General features: G+C 43.8%; 1 protein-coding gene across 4 annotated transcripts in view; it reads right to left on the bottom strand.

Moving 5' to 3' along the window:
• Positions 1 to 4,317: 4,317 nt before the first annotated feature.
• FAM110B (family with sequence similarity 110 member B) overlaps positions 4,318 to 14,717 on the bottom strand; it is a 78,511-nt gene continuing 68,111 nt past the window's right edge. For all 4 annotated transcript variants that reach the window (XM_055286360.2, XM_063643294.1, XM_063643295.1 and 1 more), the window contains one exon: positions 4,318 to 7,188. In XM_055286360.2, coding sequence (XP_055142335.1) covers positions 5,752 to 6,864 — 1,113 coding nt within the window. In that variant the 5' untranslated portion in view covers positions 6,865 to 7,188 and the 3' untranslated portion in view covers positions 4,318 to 5,751. The remainder of the gene's footprint in view (positions 7,189 to 14,717) is intronic.

The following is a 14,717-nucleotide window of genomic DNA, read 5'->3' on the forward strand; positions in this document are numbered from 1 at the left end:
TAATAGTTGTTTCATGAACGTCACATGAAAAGAACATTCAACTAGTAAAAGACTATCATAATCTTTATCCTCACAACTTTGGATGGTGTGTTGGTGTGAACATGGCCACATTCAATTCTGTCAGCCTCTGTCATTCTGAAAGTTTAGTGAGGCTTTTTCTGGAGATTCCTTCCATTTAGAAAAGAACCCTTCATTTCCATCTCCAATTAACACTCTCTAAGGTAGACAGAGCATAAAATGATGTTCCGTTAAGTGTTTGGCCCCCATTGGGCTTCACTTGCTGTCCTACTTGCCCAAGATATGAACCCAGTCTTCTCTGAATTCTCATATTCTTCACACATCATCCTAATGCTTCAAAAACAGTTATCCATGCTGTCTCAGAGCCCTGAGGCCAAGGGCTCACATCCATTTGATGGCCTCCCCCCATTTTCCAGGTGAGGGAATGGCAGCACACTTTGAGGCAGGTGAGTCCCAGGTATTGGAGGAAGGGGTTCTAAAAGGTGGCCAAGGCCCATCTACTTCTGGATTTCCTTTTCCCAAGTTTCTGCCAAAGCAAGAGGACAGGACCCGAACACACAGGAGAAACCCTCACGAAGGTGACCTGTGCAGAGCCACACACACAGCCACCCAGCTTGGGGTCCTTCTAGCTCAGTTCTTGTTCAGCACTGTAGAAAGTGACAGAACCCGAGTTATTTTACAGGGCTAAGTGGACAAGTCAGGTTTGGTGTTTTCAAAATGCTGATGAGACTAGCCATCTCTTCTGACTGAGTTAGAAATCTACTCGGTTTATCTGGAGCATCCTTACCCTCTTTACTGCTTCCGGTCAGAACATGCCAGCTACACCTGTAACGATGGGAGAACGCAGTGATGCTGACTCACCAAATAGTTAAAATGTGTTTCCTGATTGTTGAATTGTGGCCATTTTTCTCCACCCTTCTAAAAGTCCTTGATCAAAACAGACAGGATGCAATTTTAAAATATGGCACACTCAAAACTGAAAGCACACAATTCGAATGTCCTTGTCTCTTTGAACTCAATGGGCTGTGTGTTACAGTGGAAGAGCTGAAGTCTTTTTCTAACTTTATGGGCTCCCATTTAGGTACAAATGAAATCGCTGAAATTTTGACTGCTTGAGGACTGTTTTTTCACACAGGCATCAGCTAAAAATATCAAAATGAATGTAAGGGCCCTTCTGTGTTTAAGCATAACACACTTAGTTTGCCTCTTCTTGTCTTCAACTGGGCTGTAGGGAGGGCATGCCTTCCTCAAAACATTTCATATCAGAGTTGAGTTTCAAGTTCCACTCTGCAAGTTCCTTTCTCTGGGATCTTGGTTAAGGTGCATTATCTCCATGGAACTAAGTTTCTTCACCTCTAAAATGGGGACAATAACTATCACTTTGGGTTTATTGTGGCAACACTGATAGTTTAGCATAGGATGTGAACGTGGAAAAAAAAAAGTCAGTACATACTAGTTAAGCATCTATTGTACACCCTGGGCTGCTGTGTTTGTTGCTTGCTGCCCAACTCTGGGACCACAGTTTGCATCACTGTCATTAGAGATTTGTATGTTTATTAGGATGTTTTCTTTTTTTTTTGGCAGGGAATAAAATGTTTTGAGGAAGGCACACATTTTTAAAATTCACACGAAGGCACCATTTAGGCTAGAAAAGGCTGGGTCATGGCCATGATGAAAAAATATAATCTAATGGGGAAAGGCAACATAGAAACTCAAAAAAAAAAATGCACTGATTGATGACTGTGTTGAGTATTGAAACAGCAAGTGTCTGTGTGGTCAAGGAGGGAGGAGAAAGCATCCTTCCAGTGAAGAGCTACTGAAACTCAGCAGCAATGGTAGTTTTAAGATATGTCCACAAGTTCCTTGATATTCCTCCCTTTAAAATATGGGCCGCACTCCTCTCCCTGGGAGGGGGAACTATATTTAGTGACCCATTTTGAGTGAACTGAATGTGATGGACAGCCATCACACACAGTGAATGTGTGTGACCCAGGACACTGAACTGTATGAGGAATTGTGGCATTCTCCTTGCTCCCTCTCCTTGGTCACTCCTTCTAGGGGAAACCAGATCCTATATTATAAGGACTCTCAGGCAGACCCTGGGAGAGGCCTATGCTGTAGAGAATTGAAGCCTCTTGCTAATACCTTGTGAGCCATCTTGGAAGTGGTCAAGCCCCAGCCGCCATCTTGTCTGCAACCTCGTGAAATACCCTGAGCCAACACCACTTGGCTAAGCCCTCTAGCATTCCTGATCCACAGGAACTACGATAATAATTGTTTATTGTTTTAAGTTGCTGAGTTTTGGGACAATTTGTTACACAACAGATTACAAATGCAGTGGTGAAAAGTTTCCAGAGGAAACTTCCCTTTGGTTGGAGCCTGGGGGCCTGGGCTTGGTGACCGAGATCTGAGAGTCATATGCCCAACTTTCTCTGTTATAGGAAGTTAGGATTTAGCCTATCAGCAACCAATTCAAGCCAGAGGATGTCTTTACACAGGGGAGTGACATGATCAGAGTTGATGATGATATTTCTGGTGTGAAATGGAACGGGGAAGAGGCTGGTTGGGGAGTGAGGGAGACTTCCAGTTAGGAACTTCTAGAATCAACAGTTCAGGTAAGAGATGATGAGAATATGAACTAAGGCAATGGCAGAGGGGTTGCATATGGGAGGACTGTCTTAAGATTTGGTGGTTTTCAGAAAGAAACAGGTAGCTTCTAAGGCCATCTAGTGCAATCATGTTTCACTCTGCATTGTGTAGGAAAAAAAATGTGAACTATATGATAACACCATATTTATACCAATAATATCATCATGCACACACACACACACGATACTTCCACGAGCTTAGAAGAACGAGCCCGTCACGAGTACTTCACAAGAAATGCCACACTCTAAGGATTTAATATTAAGCATTTGAAATAGTTCTTTATAGAAATGCTAGTTCAAGAACAAAAAGAAAATAAAGAGCGCCCATCTTCCATTGGAACCAAAAGCCTCACATCTGTCCATTGTACAAGTAAGGCCACAGAGGATTAGACTGAATTATAGTGGGGTGATTTATAGGCCTATCTGAATACAGATTGCACAGTATTGAAATACTGGAAGATTCAAACACCGCCTATGACTCAAATAGCACAAGCAGTGATAGTAAATTAGCTAAGTGCTCATCTCCCCAGACAAGGGTTTCCTTAGGAAAATAATATCTATTTTTGGTATTTCAGTAGCTCTAGAAAGAGATGAATACTACTGAAAGAGATGAATATGTCAATGCTAAGTCATGTATGTTTTAAAAAGCCACATTTCTACACAAATGGTAGGAAGGAAAATTTTGCTTCTTTTTTTTTTTTTTAGAAAACTTATTTTTATTCTATTATATTGAACACATTGTATCACCCCCACTCATAGCTGCATTCCAAAATAGTTATTCTGGGAAGCAGGGTTTTAGTTTTACCGAACATGAATAAAAAAACCAGGCAGAATTCAAAACCAGGAGAAAGAGTCACGGAAGCAAATTTGCTTTTCAGAAGCAAAATATTTATAAGCAGTAATAGTTGAGAATCATCTAATTTGTTTCTGAAAATTACCTTTTAAATAGGGCTTCATGTTACATTTGCATAGGATATGGAATTTTATAAAAGCATTAATTTTCAAATAACTTGATGCAATAAATAATCATGGAATACTCATTGTCCAAATATAACAGATAGAGCATGTCCACTAAGAGTAATGTTATTTCTCTTAAAATAAAGGGGAAAATCTAAGTTCCTTGAGGCAGAGACTGTGTTGTTGACTATGGCAGTCTAATGCCTACCATGATATCTGAAATGAGTCACTCAAAAAGTGACATTTTGAAGAGGAATGAAGGAAGGAGTGGAGGAGTGAAGGAGTGAGTGTACGAACACATGCCATGGTAGGGATGTTGGGCTGGTACAAATAAAAACAAAGCCATACATTTCAAAGGTGTGCCTCCAAGGTGAGAACTCATAAATATTTACAACTGAAGAGTTGTGTGGAAGATGTAAAAAATCCTGATGTTTAAGAAAAGACAAAAATAACACAAGTGTGAACTGAGATGCTGCAGTACATTTTAGGAACCTTGATGTAATCAGTTTAGCAAAAGCACATTGCTAGAGCCACAATTAAGAACACTGGTGTTTAGAGTCACTGGAATATGGTGAAAATAACTTAATGAAATAATGTTTCTTCAAGCCTATCAAAAATCTGCTTCTGATTCATAGTCCAAAGTTAAACTTTTGTGGAAGGAGAATACAGGACAAAGAGAAACCACCACCATTAGTGCCTGCACCACAGCGATTTATTAGCGTAACTTTTTCTTTTTTTTCTTTAAAGATTTCATAACAACTGAAGTATGTACAAAGTCTTACAGCATTTACACCATAAAAAGTTTCCTATTAGCTGATGAAGTCTAAGGTAGTGCTGCTGAGAACTTCAGATGTGGCAAAGGCAATGAGGCAAACCACCTGTAGGTTTCCCTCTCTGCCGCCACATCATGGTGTCAGCTGAGTGACAGCTAACTGTACCACCTGGGAGACAGGTTATTGGGAAAAAAGGGGACAAGTTGATAGGCAGCACTAGAGACCATGGGGTGGAAAAGCTACATAGCATTGTATTTCTACGGTTTCCTAGAGCTGTAACAAAGACCCACAGCCTGAGAGAATAACATATGCAAGACAACAGAATCACGCTGCTCAGATATGGTTCAGCTACCAAGTGTGTTCACTTTTGAATGGGAGGCTCTACTGATATGGCTGGTATTTTCACTTCTGTTCATGTCTTTAGATAGCTCAAATCTGCACAAGCCTCACTCCCTTCCCCCAAATCAAATAACAACAAAGGGAGAGAGAAACAGCATGAAATTAGTAGTTCTCGACTGAAAAAAAAAAAAAAAACCCAACTTTTTTTTTTTTAAAGGCATTCAGTATTTGTTTTAGAGTGGCCATTCTGTCGAAAGATAATATTAGAAATTTCGGAATTATCCCAAAGCAGAACAACATCAACAAAACCCCCGAACACCCAACCTCCTAGATTTAACCATCCTTCTTTGTATCTGATCGTCTTTCCTTGGGGTCAGTATTACATAGAACCACCAACATTTACACACTGAATTGGACACAAAACGTAGCATTGTTACCCCAATGACTGCTTCACTAAGTGGCAAGAGAATTTCAACATGTAAACGATTAACGTCAGGCTCACCACTTTATTCCACAGAAAACCCAGCCTGGTTCTATGTTCGGTCAGTCACTATCTGTTTGGTAGCAGATCCCATTTACTGTCCCATTGGAATAGTCTCACATGTAGGCAAAGTGGCTTTTTATTTCAAAAAGATTCTGCTCTCAACTTAAAAGCCAGTTGATAAAACTTTTAATTAAGACACAATAGCGCGGGATATAAAAACACAAGAACCACATAAATATCGAAGAAGTTGTATACCATTTTCATGTAAACAGTTTTGCTTAAGAGCAAAGCCCTAATTAGATCCTGGCCTGAAACTTTTGGCAGATGACGCGTGTTCAGCCAGGCTCTGTAGCGATGGTGACGTGGAAGCCAGGTCAGTCCCCATGTTGACAAGCATGCAACTTGAAAACATTGCACAACAAGCAACACAAAGAGTGGAGAAGCTCACAACACTTCAAGGAGACCTCACAACCTTCACAACTGTGTAAGCACAGAGACCCACGCTCCCTTCCTTTCCACGCACTGTCTTGTCTTACACGTGGGAGACCTTCTGTGACTCTCTAGCTTGTTTGATGCTATATAACCACTTGATGATTCTAGCATTTCTTTCGATGGCAGAAATGCCATACGGCACGCGGTCATTGGCACTGTCATCATTTCTAAGGTCACTGTTACTGTCCTGAGACTGTTCACAGTCTGAGCTGATCATGCTTGCGCTGCGGAAGTTGAGGGATATTATGTCAGAATTAGCCCTTGCAAAGTTTTCCATTCCCAGGTTTTCCAGCTCTTCCGGGTCCAGTCCACAGTAGTTGAAGAACCTCTCCACGTCCGCGTCCACTCGGAAATATCTGTCACTCAAGTCTGACTTAGACCGCTGGAGGGAGGGTCTTCGGCTGACTCCACAAGCTGGTTCCACAGGGTCGGCCTCGGGGGACTTCATGGAGGCGATGGCTGCGATTTTGGGCTTGGGAGGCAGGGGAGGGGCAGAGCTACTGCAGGGGATGGCCTTGAGGGGCTTCACGCTGGTCACCTTGCGGATGTCCGAAGAGCTGTGGGACACGTGGAGGAAGGACTCGGCTGACTGCTCCAGCAGTCTCCTGCTCACGTGGGAGCCGCCCTCCTGCGGGCTGCTGCGGCCCTGCGTGGGGTAGACCTTCAGGGACTCCGCGAAAGAGTGACGGTGCAGGTCAGTGGCTTCCGACCGGTGGGGCGGCCAGTTGCGGGAGCTGTGCTTGTGCCCTGAGCCCGAGCTGGAGCCCTCGGAGCTATTGATGATGTTCTTCAGGATCTCCAGCTTCAGGTTCTCCCTCTGCACGCCGCTCTCGGTCTTGGCGTGGTTGCCGAACACTTTGAGCGTGGGGCTGCCCAGTGCGCGCTTGGCAGCTGGGCACACTGGGGGCTTGGCCAGCACGGCGGGCTTCACGGGCTCCTGCTTGGCGTTGATCACCTCCTGGCTCTTGACGTACTTGGCCTTGTCGGCCTCCAGCCTCTCCACGGCGCTGAGCCTCTTGGGGTTGGGCTCAGCCTGCCTGCGGAAGTAGTCTGGCCCCTTGTTCAGGATGCGCAGGGGCACGGCAGAGGTGAAGGTGCCCGCGGGGCTGACCGGCTTCACCATGCTACCTGTCTGTAGGGTCTCCGTGGGCATGGTGGGCGGTCTTTCCCCGGCAGCCGTGTTGGATGCTCTTCTGGGCGCCTCCGCACGGCCTGAATAGACACATGTACATGAAGCGCCAAGGGCGGCGGGTGCAGCCTGGGAGCGAGTGTCAGCAGCAGCGGCCGCAGCAGCGCCTCATCTCACAGCTCATTAACCGCCACGGTGGCTTTCATACACTTTTCTCCCCTTCCAGGCAGTCCTTGCACAAAAAGGCCACAAGCCACAAGTTCCTTTAATCTGCTTCGCTGCCTCCTTTCTTCTCCCTGAAGGAGGTGGGAGTCTCCTCCAGGTCTTTGTGTTCAACTGCAGGCAGAGCTGAAACACAAAACAACCAACCGCGGGTTAGCAGAGGCGGCTGACATCACGGCTCTAGCAACAGAGAAACCCCGCAGCGCCCCCGCCCCGCCCCTACGCTGCCGAGGGTCGTGGGCTGCAGCTTAGTAGCTGTTTCCCCAACCGCGCAACGGGGACGACCCGGGCCTTGCGCCCCCGCCTGCGCCGACGCGCGGCAGCACAACGCTGTGCTGGGAAGAAAGAAAGGGCTGAGGTTTCCCACGCGCGAACTCTTCCAGCTGCCTCCGGATTGGTGAGATCCGCCTTCTGAACACCCCCGTTGGCATTTCTTAGCTCAAAACCCAGCAAATACTAGATGAACGTAGGAATGAGGGCTTAGCCAAGCCCAGTTCCCCAGCTCATTACATGCCACTGAGTTCCTACGAATCCCTTCCGTGGCCCCGGATGCAACGTCGTGAATTAACTCTTTTGCAATGAAGCAAAACTTCTCCCTCTGTACTACCAATCTCTCAGGAATACTTGCAACAGTCACTTTTTTAACTTCATAAACTGAAAAGGGCAAGAAATGGGATTGGCAGCAAAGCTACAAAGTTTAAAAAAAAAAAAACAAAAACTCAACATTTTTCAGTTATCTTACTTTGGCCAACCAATATATTTAAAAACACTTTCTCCTGAAAACCACAAATGTGTATGGAGTTCCACCCATTAAACACAAGCTTACTTTTTTTTAACATTAGAAGATACCTAGAAATACTTCCAGATTTACCATGTGAGTAGATAATTTGTCCCTAAGTTATCCATAATTATTCATACTTAATGAGCATAAATCAAAAGTTTCTTTATGGTATGTATATTCCCAAATCCCCTACAGTACTAGGAACAAAGTCTTAAGAGTGTCAATCATACCTAAAAATATGTTACTTTAATACTATAGAAAACTTGGGTAATAGGTAAGCTTTCATGGGACAACTTGACTACCAAGCCAACAACAACAACAAAACTCACTTGTCAATAGTTGAACGTTTATCAATATTCCTGCTGTAATTCTGTAAGGAGTCTTTTTATTTCATATGCCATATAATGTAACACCCTGCAGCCCCTGGAAACAATTCCTCCCATAGCCTGTTACTGCAGGCAGAGAACATTTACAAATGCATCAGCACTCCAAAGCAAGGGGCTAATGACCTTAACAGCATCTTTGGTTATAATTAGCAATGTTAAGAGAGTAACCTATTCAACTAACATGCCAAATAACTAATTTACAAAATAAATAAAGTCATATTACAACCACATCTGCTGATATTTCTCCTTATAATTTCCTGAAATTCTTAAATCTCTAAATGCAACCCATCACCATGTTTTGTTAGAGATAATTTTAGTAATCTGTGAAGGGATTTGTTCTAATAAAAATATTTTCCTATGCAAGATTTGAGAAACCCCAAGGCAATACCTACATTAACAATTTCCTTTAATTGTGTGGTTCTATTTTGATACCTCAATTTAGTTTAAAAAAAAAAAAACCTCCCATTAAGATGAAATGAGATTGTTTCTTTGAACACATTTTGAATGAAATGCCAGAAGGGAGCCCCGATTCCTCTGGAGGCACAATCTCATCCTCTTTACAGAAGAGACTCAGAGCCAGAACAGGCAGCAGAGCCTGGGCCAGGATGCAACTCCGAGGGCATCATACCCGGGACTCTTGGGAGAGGGCTGACCCCAGGACAATACCAGAAGGTTTGGGGGCACAGTGAGGGGCAGGACCAAGATCTGCACCCTTCAGCTTTGTGCCTGAGGACTAGAGTGGGAATACCACCTAGTGGGCAGTGGGAGACAAAGTTCATCTCCCTTCTCCTGGGGCACGAGTTAGTTGGACGAGATTCCTTCAATCCCTTCGTACTGTAAAATCATGAGGTTCTGAGGATCTAAGAATGAAGGAGTTACTTCCAGTTTCAAAATGGCATGTTGGAATACTGGTGAATGACTGAACTTTTCTATGGTCCTGCACTGACTGTTCTTAGGCCAGTGCTCTCTGAAGATGAGTTGTAGTTCTCATGTAACATTCCTCCTCATGCAGGTCTGTGCTTCTCTTCTAACCATCTTCTCTTCTAGTTCTATCATATTAGGACCAGAAGCCTAAAACACCTACACCACTGGCATGGCCTTCCATGCACACCTGCGTGTCTGTTAAGGTAGGCTTTGGTACTGTTGGCAACACTGAATAAAAAGCCTGACTGTCGATTCACAAGAGTGAGGAATACCAGTGTATCTTCTAAGAAGCATTTTCCAGAAAGCTGCTTGTCTTCCTTGCACACTGCCTTCTCTATTCATGTGGCAGACATCCTCGAGACGGCTCCTCCAGCACTCACAATTGTTCCACACCCCTCAACAATTACTAATCTTAAAATCTGTGTGAAAGAATTATGTCAGAATACTTACAATTATCTGAAGTATTTCATACTTCATTTCCTTTTGGCTTCTACCCCTTCCCACTCCTCCTCTGCTATTCCGAATTTCCCTAATAATTTTCAACACAGTGATGATGTTTTGACATGACCATGGTTAGAGTTTATAGTTTTGATGTGAACTCTGGGAAGGAAAAAAAAACAACTTCATCTTATTGGAAGACCCAATAGCAACAGAACAAACTAAAGATACTGTTTGGGGTCTTGTGGGATACTAAGGCATACTCCAAGTTTTCTACCTGGTTTAGCCAACAAAGTAAACCTACTTCAAAAATAAGCAGGTGACTTAGGTTGCTGTGTCTTGTAATATTTACTTAATCCTTAACTCTGGTTCTTTTATTTTTTACTGTGAAACAGTACGGGCTGGGACAGAGCTATATAGTGCTGGAGAAATACTCTGAGTTTTGTGGTGTAGACTTTGAGATAACCATGATGTCTGTTCAGAGAGCACTGTGGCACATGACACTCTACTGGCTGTGGCCTTGCTGTCAGCCCTCTGATGTCCTGAACAGGCCCCCTGAGGTGCAGTCAGGCACTGATGGGACAGGCCAACCACCAGGCTGAGAGGGGCTTCGTGTTGTTTTGAGGAAGGAAAATTAGATCTTGGCCCCGTACGGTTTCATCAACAAAAATAATTATATAGCCTTGCCTGATCCTTGACTTATGACTCAGGACAGAGAACACAGCCTGAGGGTGGGAGAAACTTCGATTCATAAACCATCTTGGCTATATTCTACCCTGTTTAACATCCATTTGAAAATTTCATGAAGGGATAAAAAGGACTGGGGAAAAGAAACTTGGCAGAGCCACGATGCTAAATGGTTCGCTGAATCAGAGCAGATATGAACTTAAATGTGAACTCAAAAGCAATCTGGCCTGGGGGTGACGGTGGCGGGGGGCGGGGTGGGGGAGCACATCATCTGAGGGGAGTCCTGGTCTGTGCAGGGAGAACAGGTGTCACATAGAGCCAGCTGGGGGACAAAGGACCCAAGGACAAGGAAGAGCAATGTTATCTCCCATTACTCACTCTAGTGTGCTTCTCAAACTTTAATGGGCCTGCAAACCCCTCAAGGATCTCTTTAAAGTACAGTCTGATTTGGTAGATTTTGGGTGAGACCCAGATTACACATTTCTCACCAGATCCCAGGTGATGCTGTTTGTTGCCTTTGAGTAGCAACAGGAAAGGGGGGAAGCCCATTTCTGTGCTAGCCAGCATCCCATTAGAACCCAAATGCCTCCAGCACAGAGGAAACAGGCCAAAGTTACTTGTCTCTGAATGAGCAAAAGTCTGAGCTTTTTAGGCACAGAAATAGCAATCTCAGAGAATTCCAAGTTTTTAAAACCAAAGTGGCCTGAACCTTTCTAACTTCCAATCTGCCAGCTCCTCACAGGTGCAGTCAGGTGAACAGGACCCTCAGCTGAACTATAACCTTGGGGAGACCTCAAGAACATTTGCAATCCTGGAGGTGGTTAGATATAGAGAATGAGCTTCATACACAGTTTATTTGAAAAAAATGCTAAAGCCAAAGTTCCTGTAATCCGGGCAATTTGTGCCTCGAAGCCTCTGAGGCCAGGCAGATAATGGGAGAGTGTGTGGCCTGGGGAAAGGAGCCCCAGCTACGGGCTGCCATGGGGAATGTGGCTCATTGTTGACACAACAGCAAATCCAGAGCTCTGCACAAACTGTCCCGATTTAAAAATTCAATATTAAAAACACTGTTGGCCAAATGTGGGCTGCTGTTTTGTTACTTCCTATTTAAAGAGTGCTTCTGGTAACGAAAAAGAAAAGGATAGTTAATGCCTAATTAGTCTTTAAATTTTAAATAGGAAAGAAAGCACTGGAGTTAGAGCAAGGGCCCTGGGAACTGAACACAACCTGGAGTCACCCACAGAAGTTTCTATGTGAGAATGAGTAATTCTCCTGTGTCTCACAGCAGGAAAAGGGGGGTATTGAAAGAGCAAGGCTGAGTAATTCAGCTCTAAGTCACCTAACATCTAAGTGTCTTGATTTTCTTACCTATAAAAACAAATGTGTTGAATCTGGTGAGCTGAAAAATGTCTTCAGCTCAAACATTCTTGGGAGCAAATAAAAGAAGCAATTTACCTTTGAAGTTATTAAGAATTCTAGAACTGATTCTTCTAGTTTCCTAACATACCAGATAACAAAACGTTTACAATATGTGTAAAACTGTTCTCTGGAACACTGCTTTTTGATTTTTCTGGTAATAGTATTTGTGCTTACTGACTTTAAGCATCAGGTTCCAACTTGACTCCGATCACTCTCACAGCTATACTCTTGGCTTTCCTTTTAAGAACAGTCACATCCTTGTCTTTGAAGTAAAAATGCAGTTTCCCACGGCAATGTTAACTTTTGGATTCTTTACAAATGGAAGAGAGATTCATTTACAATACAAGAGTACTGACTGAATTATGGCTGTGTTCAATTAATTAGCACCTATTCGTGGAGCAATTATGTGTAAGATGTAGAAAAATCCTGAACTTAAAAAAAAAGATTCAAAATGCATTTGATAAATGTGAATTGAATGAATGATGTAGAAAATAAATTTGGCAGGACTGTGGCAAAGGACTTGAAGGTAAAGGAAAGGTAAGGAGGAGACGAACTCCAATAAAGACCCAGCAGGCGAGGGCATCCCTCATCAGGGCAGCTTTTTGAGTTCATGGTATATTCAAGACACTCCGATGGCTGGTATGGAGTGCTAGGGGACAGCGGTCAGAGGCCAACTAGGTGTAGGGGAAAGGCAGATGACTTTGGATTTTATTGGGTAATTGAGCATTGGTGACATGGTCATACTTGTATTTTTTTAAACTCCCCTGGCTGCAGTATGGGGACAGGATGAGTGGGGATTAAGTGTGGCTGCAAAAAGGTGGGTCAGAGCTTCCCAGGGAAGGGGTCATGGCAGCTGGGCTCTGAGCAACACCCAATACGGCACTGCCTATGATTCTGCCCCGTAATGGTTGAGTGGCCTTGGGCAGTTCACTTTATCTTCTCGTGCCTCAGATTTCCCATCTGGAAAACGGGGATAGCAATAGTACCTACCTCTTGAGGGTTTTTTGAGTGGGTTAAATAAGAGCACACAGGCATTTTCATTCACTTCACTCTTACCAGGAGGGTGGCTTTAGGGTGGAGAAAAGAGTAGACAGTTTCAAGAGATGTTTAAGAGGTGCACTGGGCTGAACTGGGAGACAGACAGGATGCAGAGGGTGAGGAGGTGCATGTTGAGGATGAATCATTCCCGGCTTCCCACTTGACTACGGAGAAGTGGTTGGTGGGAAGTATACACTCTCCCCTCCAATCCTTGCTCCCTTCTTCCTCTGCACCCTGGGCTTAAGCCAAACAGAACTACAACTACAGTGGTCCCTCCACACCCACTGTGTCCATTCCTGCTGCTCCCTCTGCCTGAGCCATTTTTAACCAACAGCAATTGCATTCCATTGCTTCCTTTATTTATCCATTTTATTTAGACATTTATTATTATTATTATTATTATTTGAAACAGAGTCTCGCTCTGTTGCCCAGGCTGGAGTGCAGTGGTGCAATCCCGGTTCATTGCAAGCTCCACCTCCTGGGTTCACCCCATTCTCCTGCCTCAGCCTTCCGAGTAGCTGGGACTACAGGCACCCACCACCATGCCCAGCTAATTTTTTTTGTAATTTTAGTAGAGACAGGGTTTCATTGTGTTAGCCAGGATGGTCTCGATCTCCTGACCTTGTGATCTACCTGCCTCAGCCTCCCAAAGTATTTATTCATTTTAATTAATAAGATATGCTATCCTTTTCAACATCTTCCCTTTTCCTTCTCTTCCAAGCACTTCATCACTTTCATTAACCCCTTTTATACTGTGAGCATAACTTGTGAAGAATGCAAAAGTAAGGGAGAAAAGTGAAAGAGTGAATGGAGGAGTAAAAGGCTGACCAAAAAAGACTGACTTTGCACACTATAAATTGGACAGAAAGTATGAAATCAGAGGGCCAACCATCTGGAAACATTAAGTCAAAACCATCACCCTTTCAGGACCTGCACTTTTCCAATTACTGAATGCTGTGTCTTTTTCTTTCTTATCTCCATGGTGAAATCCCTCACCATCTATAATTCTGATGGCTGAATCTTCTCTTTCTGACCTTAGTATTGCCATCAGCAATCAGCTCTGGATTGCAAGTAAAATAATCTTCTTGACAACAACACTATCATGTTATAAATTCTTTTAAACCACAGACTTTTCCTAATAATATTTAAACTCCTGATTCCAGTATTCTAGTCATATTTTAGCGTTTTCTTTCAGCTGACTACAGTAGGTCTTCCAATGTTATTTAATAAAGTATCCTCTTGCTCTGGGTTTCCATTATTTTGTTTTAATGAGGCACTTTACTTTTTTCGACAAGATGAGTAAATCATTTCTCCACTTTCTCAGCAACCTTTTAAAGTCTTGTTTCTTTTGACACATCCACTCTACACGACCAGAGAATGGGAAGCAAATGTTGAACCAGGTGTAGAGATGCAGGGAAGGCCAACTTTTACCTTCTAATGTTTTTACAGATACAGGTCAAGGAATGTCCACCCCAGTGGTGCTCCTGAGGTGTGCTGAGGCATACTAGTGCAACAGCACAAAACTCGCACAGGCATGTTGATCAAATAGAAAAGTTATTTTGACTTAAGTGAATACGCACTACGTTGTGACAGGATCCTCCCAGTGGCAAGTCAGGAGGGAGTGGACTGGGTAGTTTGTTACCTACAAAGGTTTCACAGGATGTCAGGTGGGCGAAGCAAACTAGCAAGTCTACTGGAATGGGAATAGCTTTGCCTAAAGCCCTTCATTGGGTGATCAGGTACACAATGGTGGCCGTAGCCTCCTCTCACCTCACACTGGCTGGGGCTGAATTCAAGGCCACCCAAAAAAGCCCAACACAGGCCCCTTGGAGCTGAGGAGCCTGGGAACTGGCTTATACCTCCAGTCTGAGAAGTCTAAGGGCAGAGTCTATAATGGACTCTCTAACCAGATCACATAGGCAGGATGAAGCTGCCTTTCCACAGGCACAAAAATGAGGGTTTAGGCCGGGCGCCGCGGCTCA

This window comes from Symphalangus syndactylus, chromosome 7 (genome assembly GCF_028878055.3).
Source record: "Symphalangus syndactylus isolate Jambi chromosome 7, NHGRI_mSymSyn1-v2.1_pri, whole genome shotgun sequence".
Classification (NCBI taxonomy): Eukaryota; Metazoa; Chordata; class Mammalia; order Primates; family Hylobatidae; genus Symphalangus; species Symphalangus syndactylus.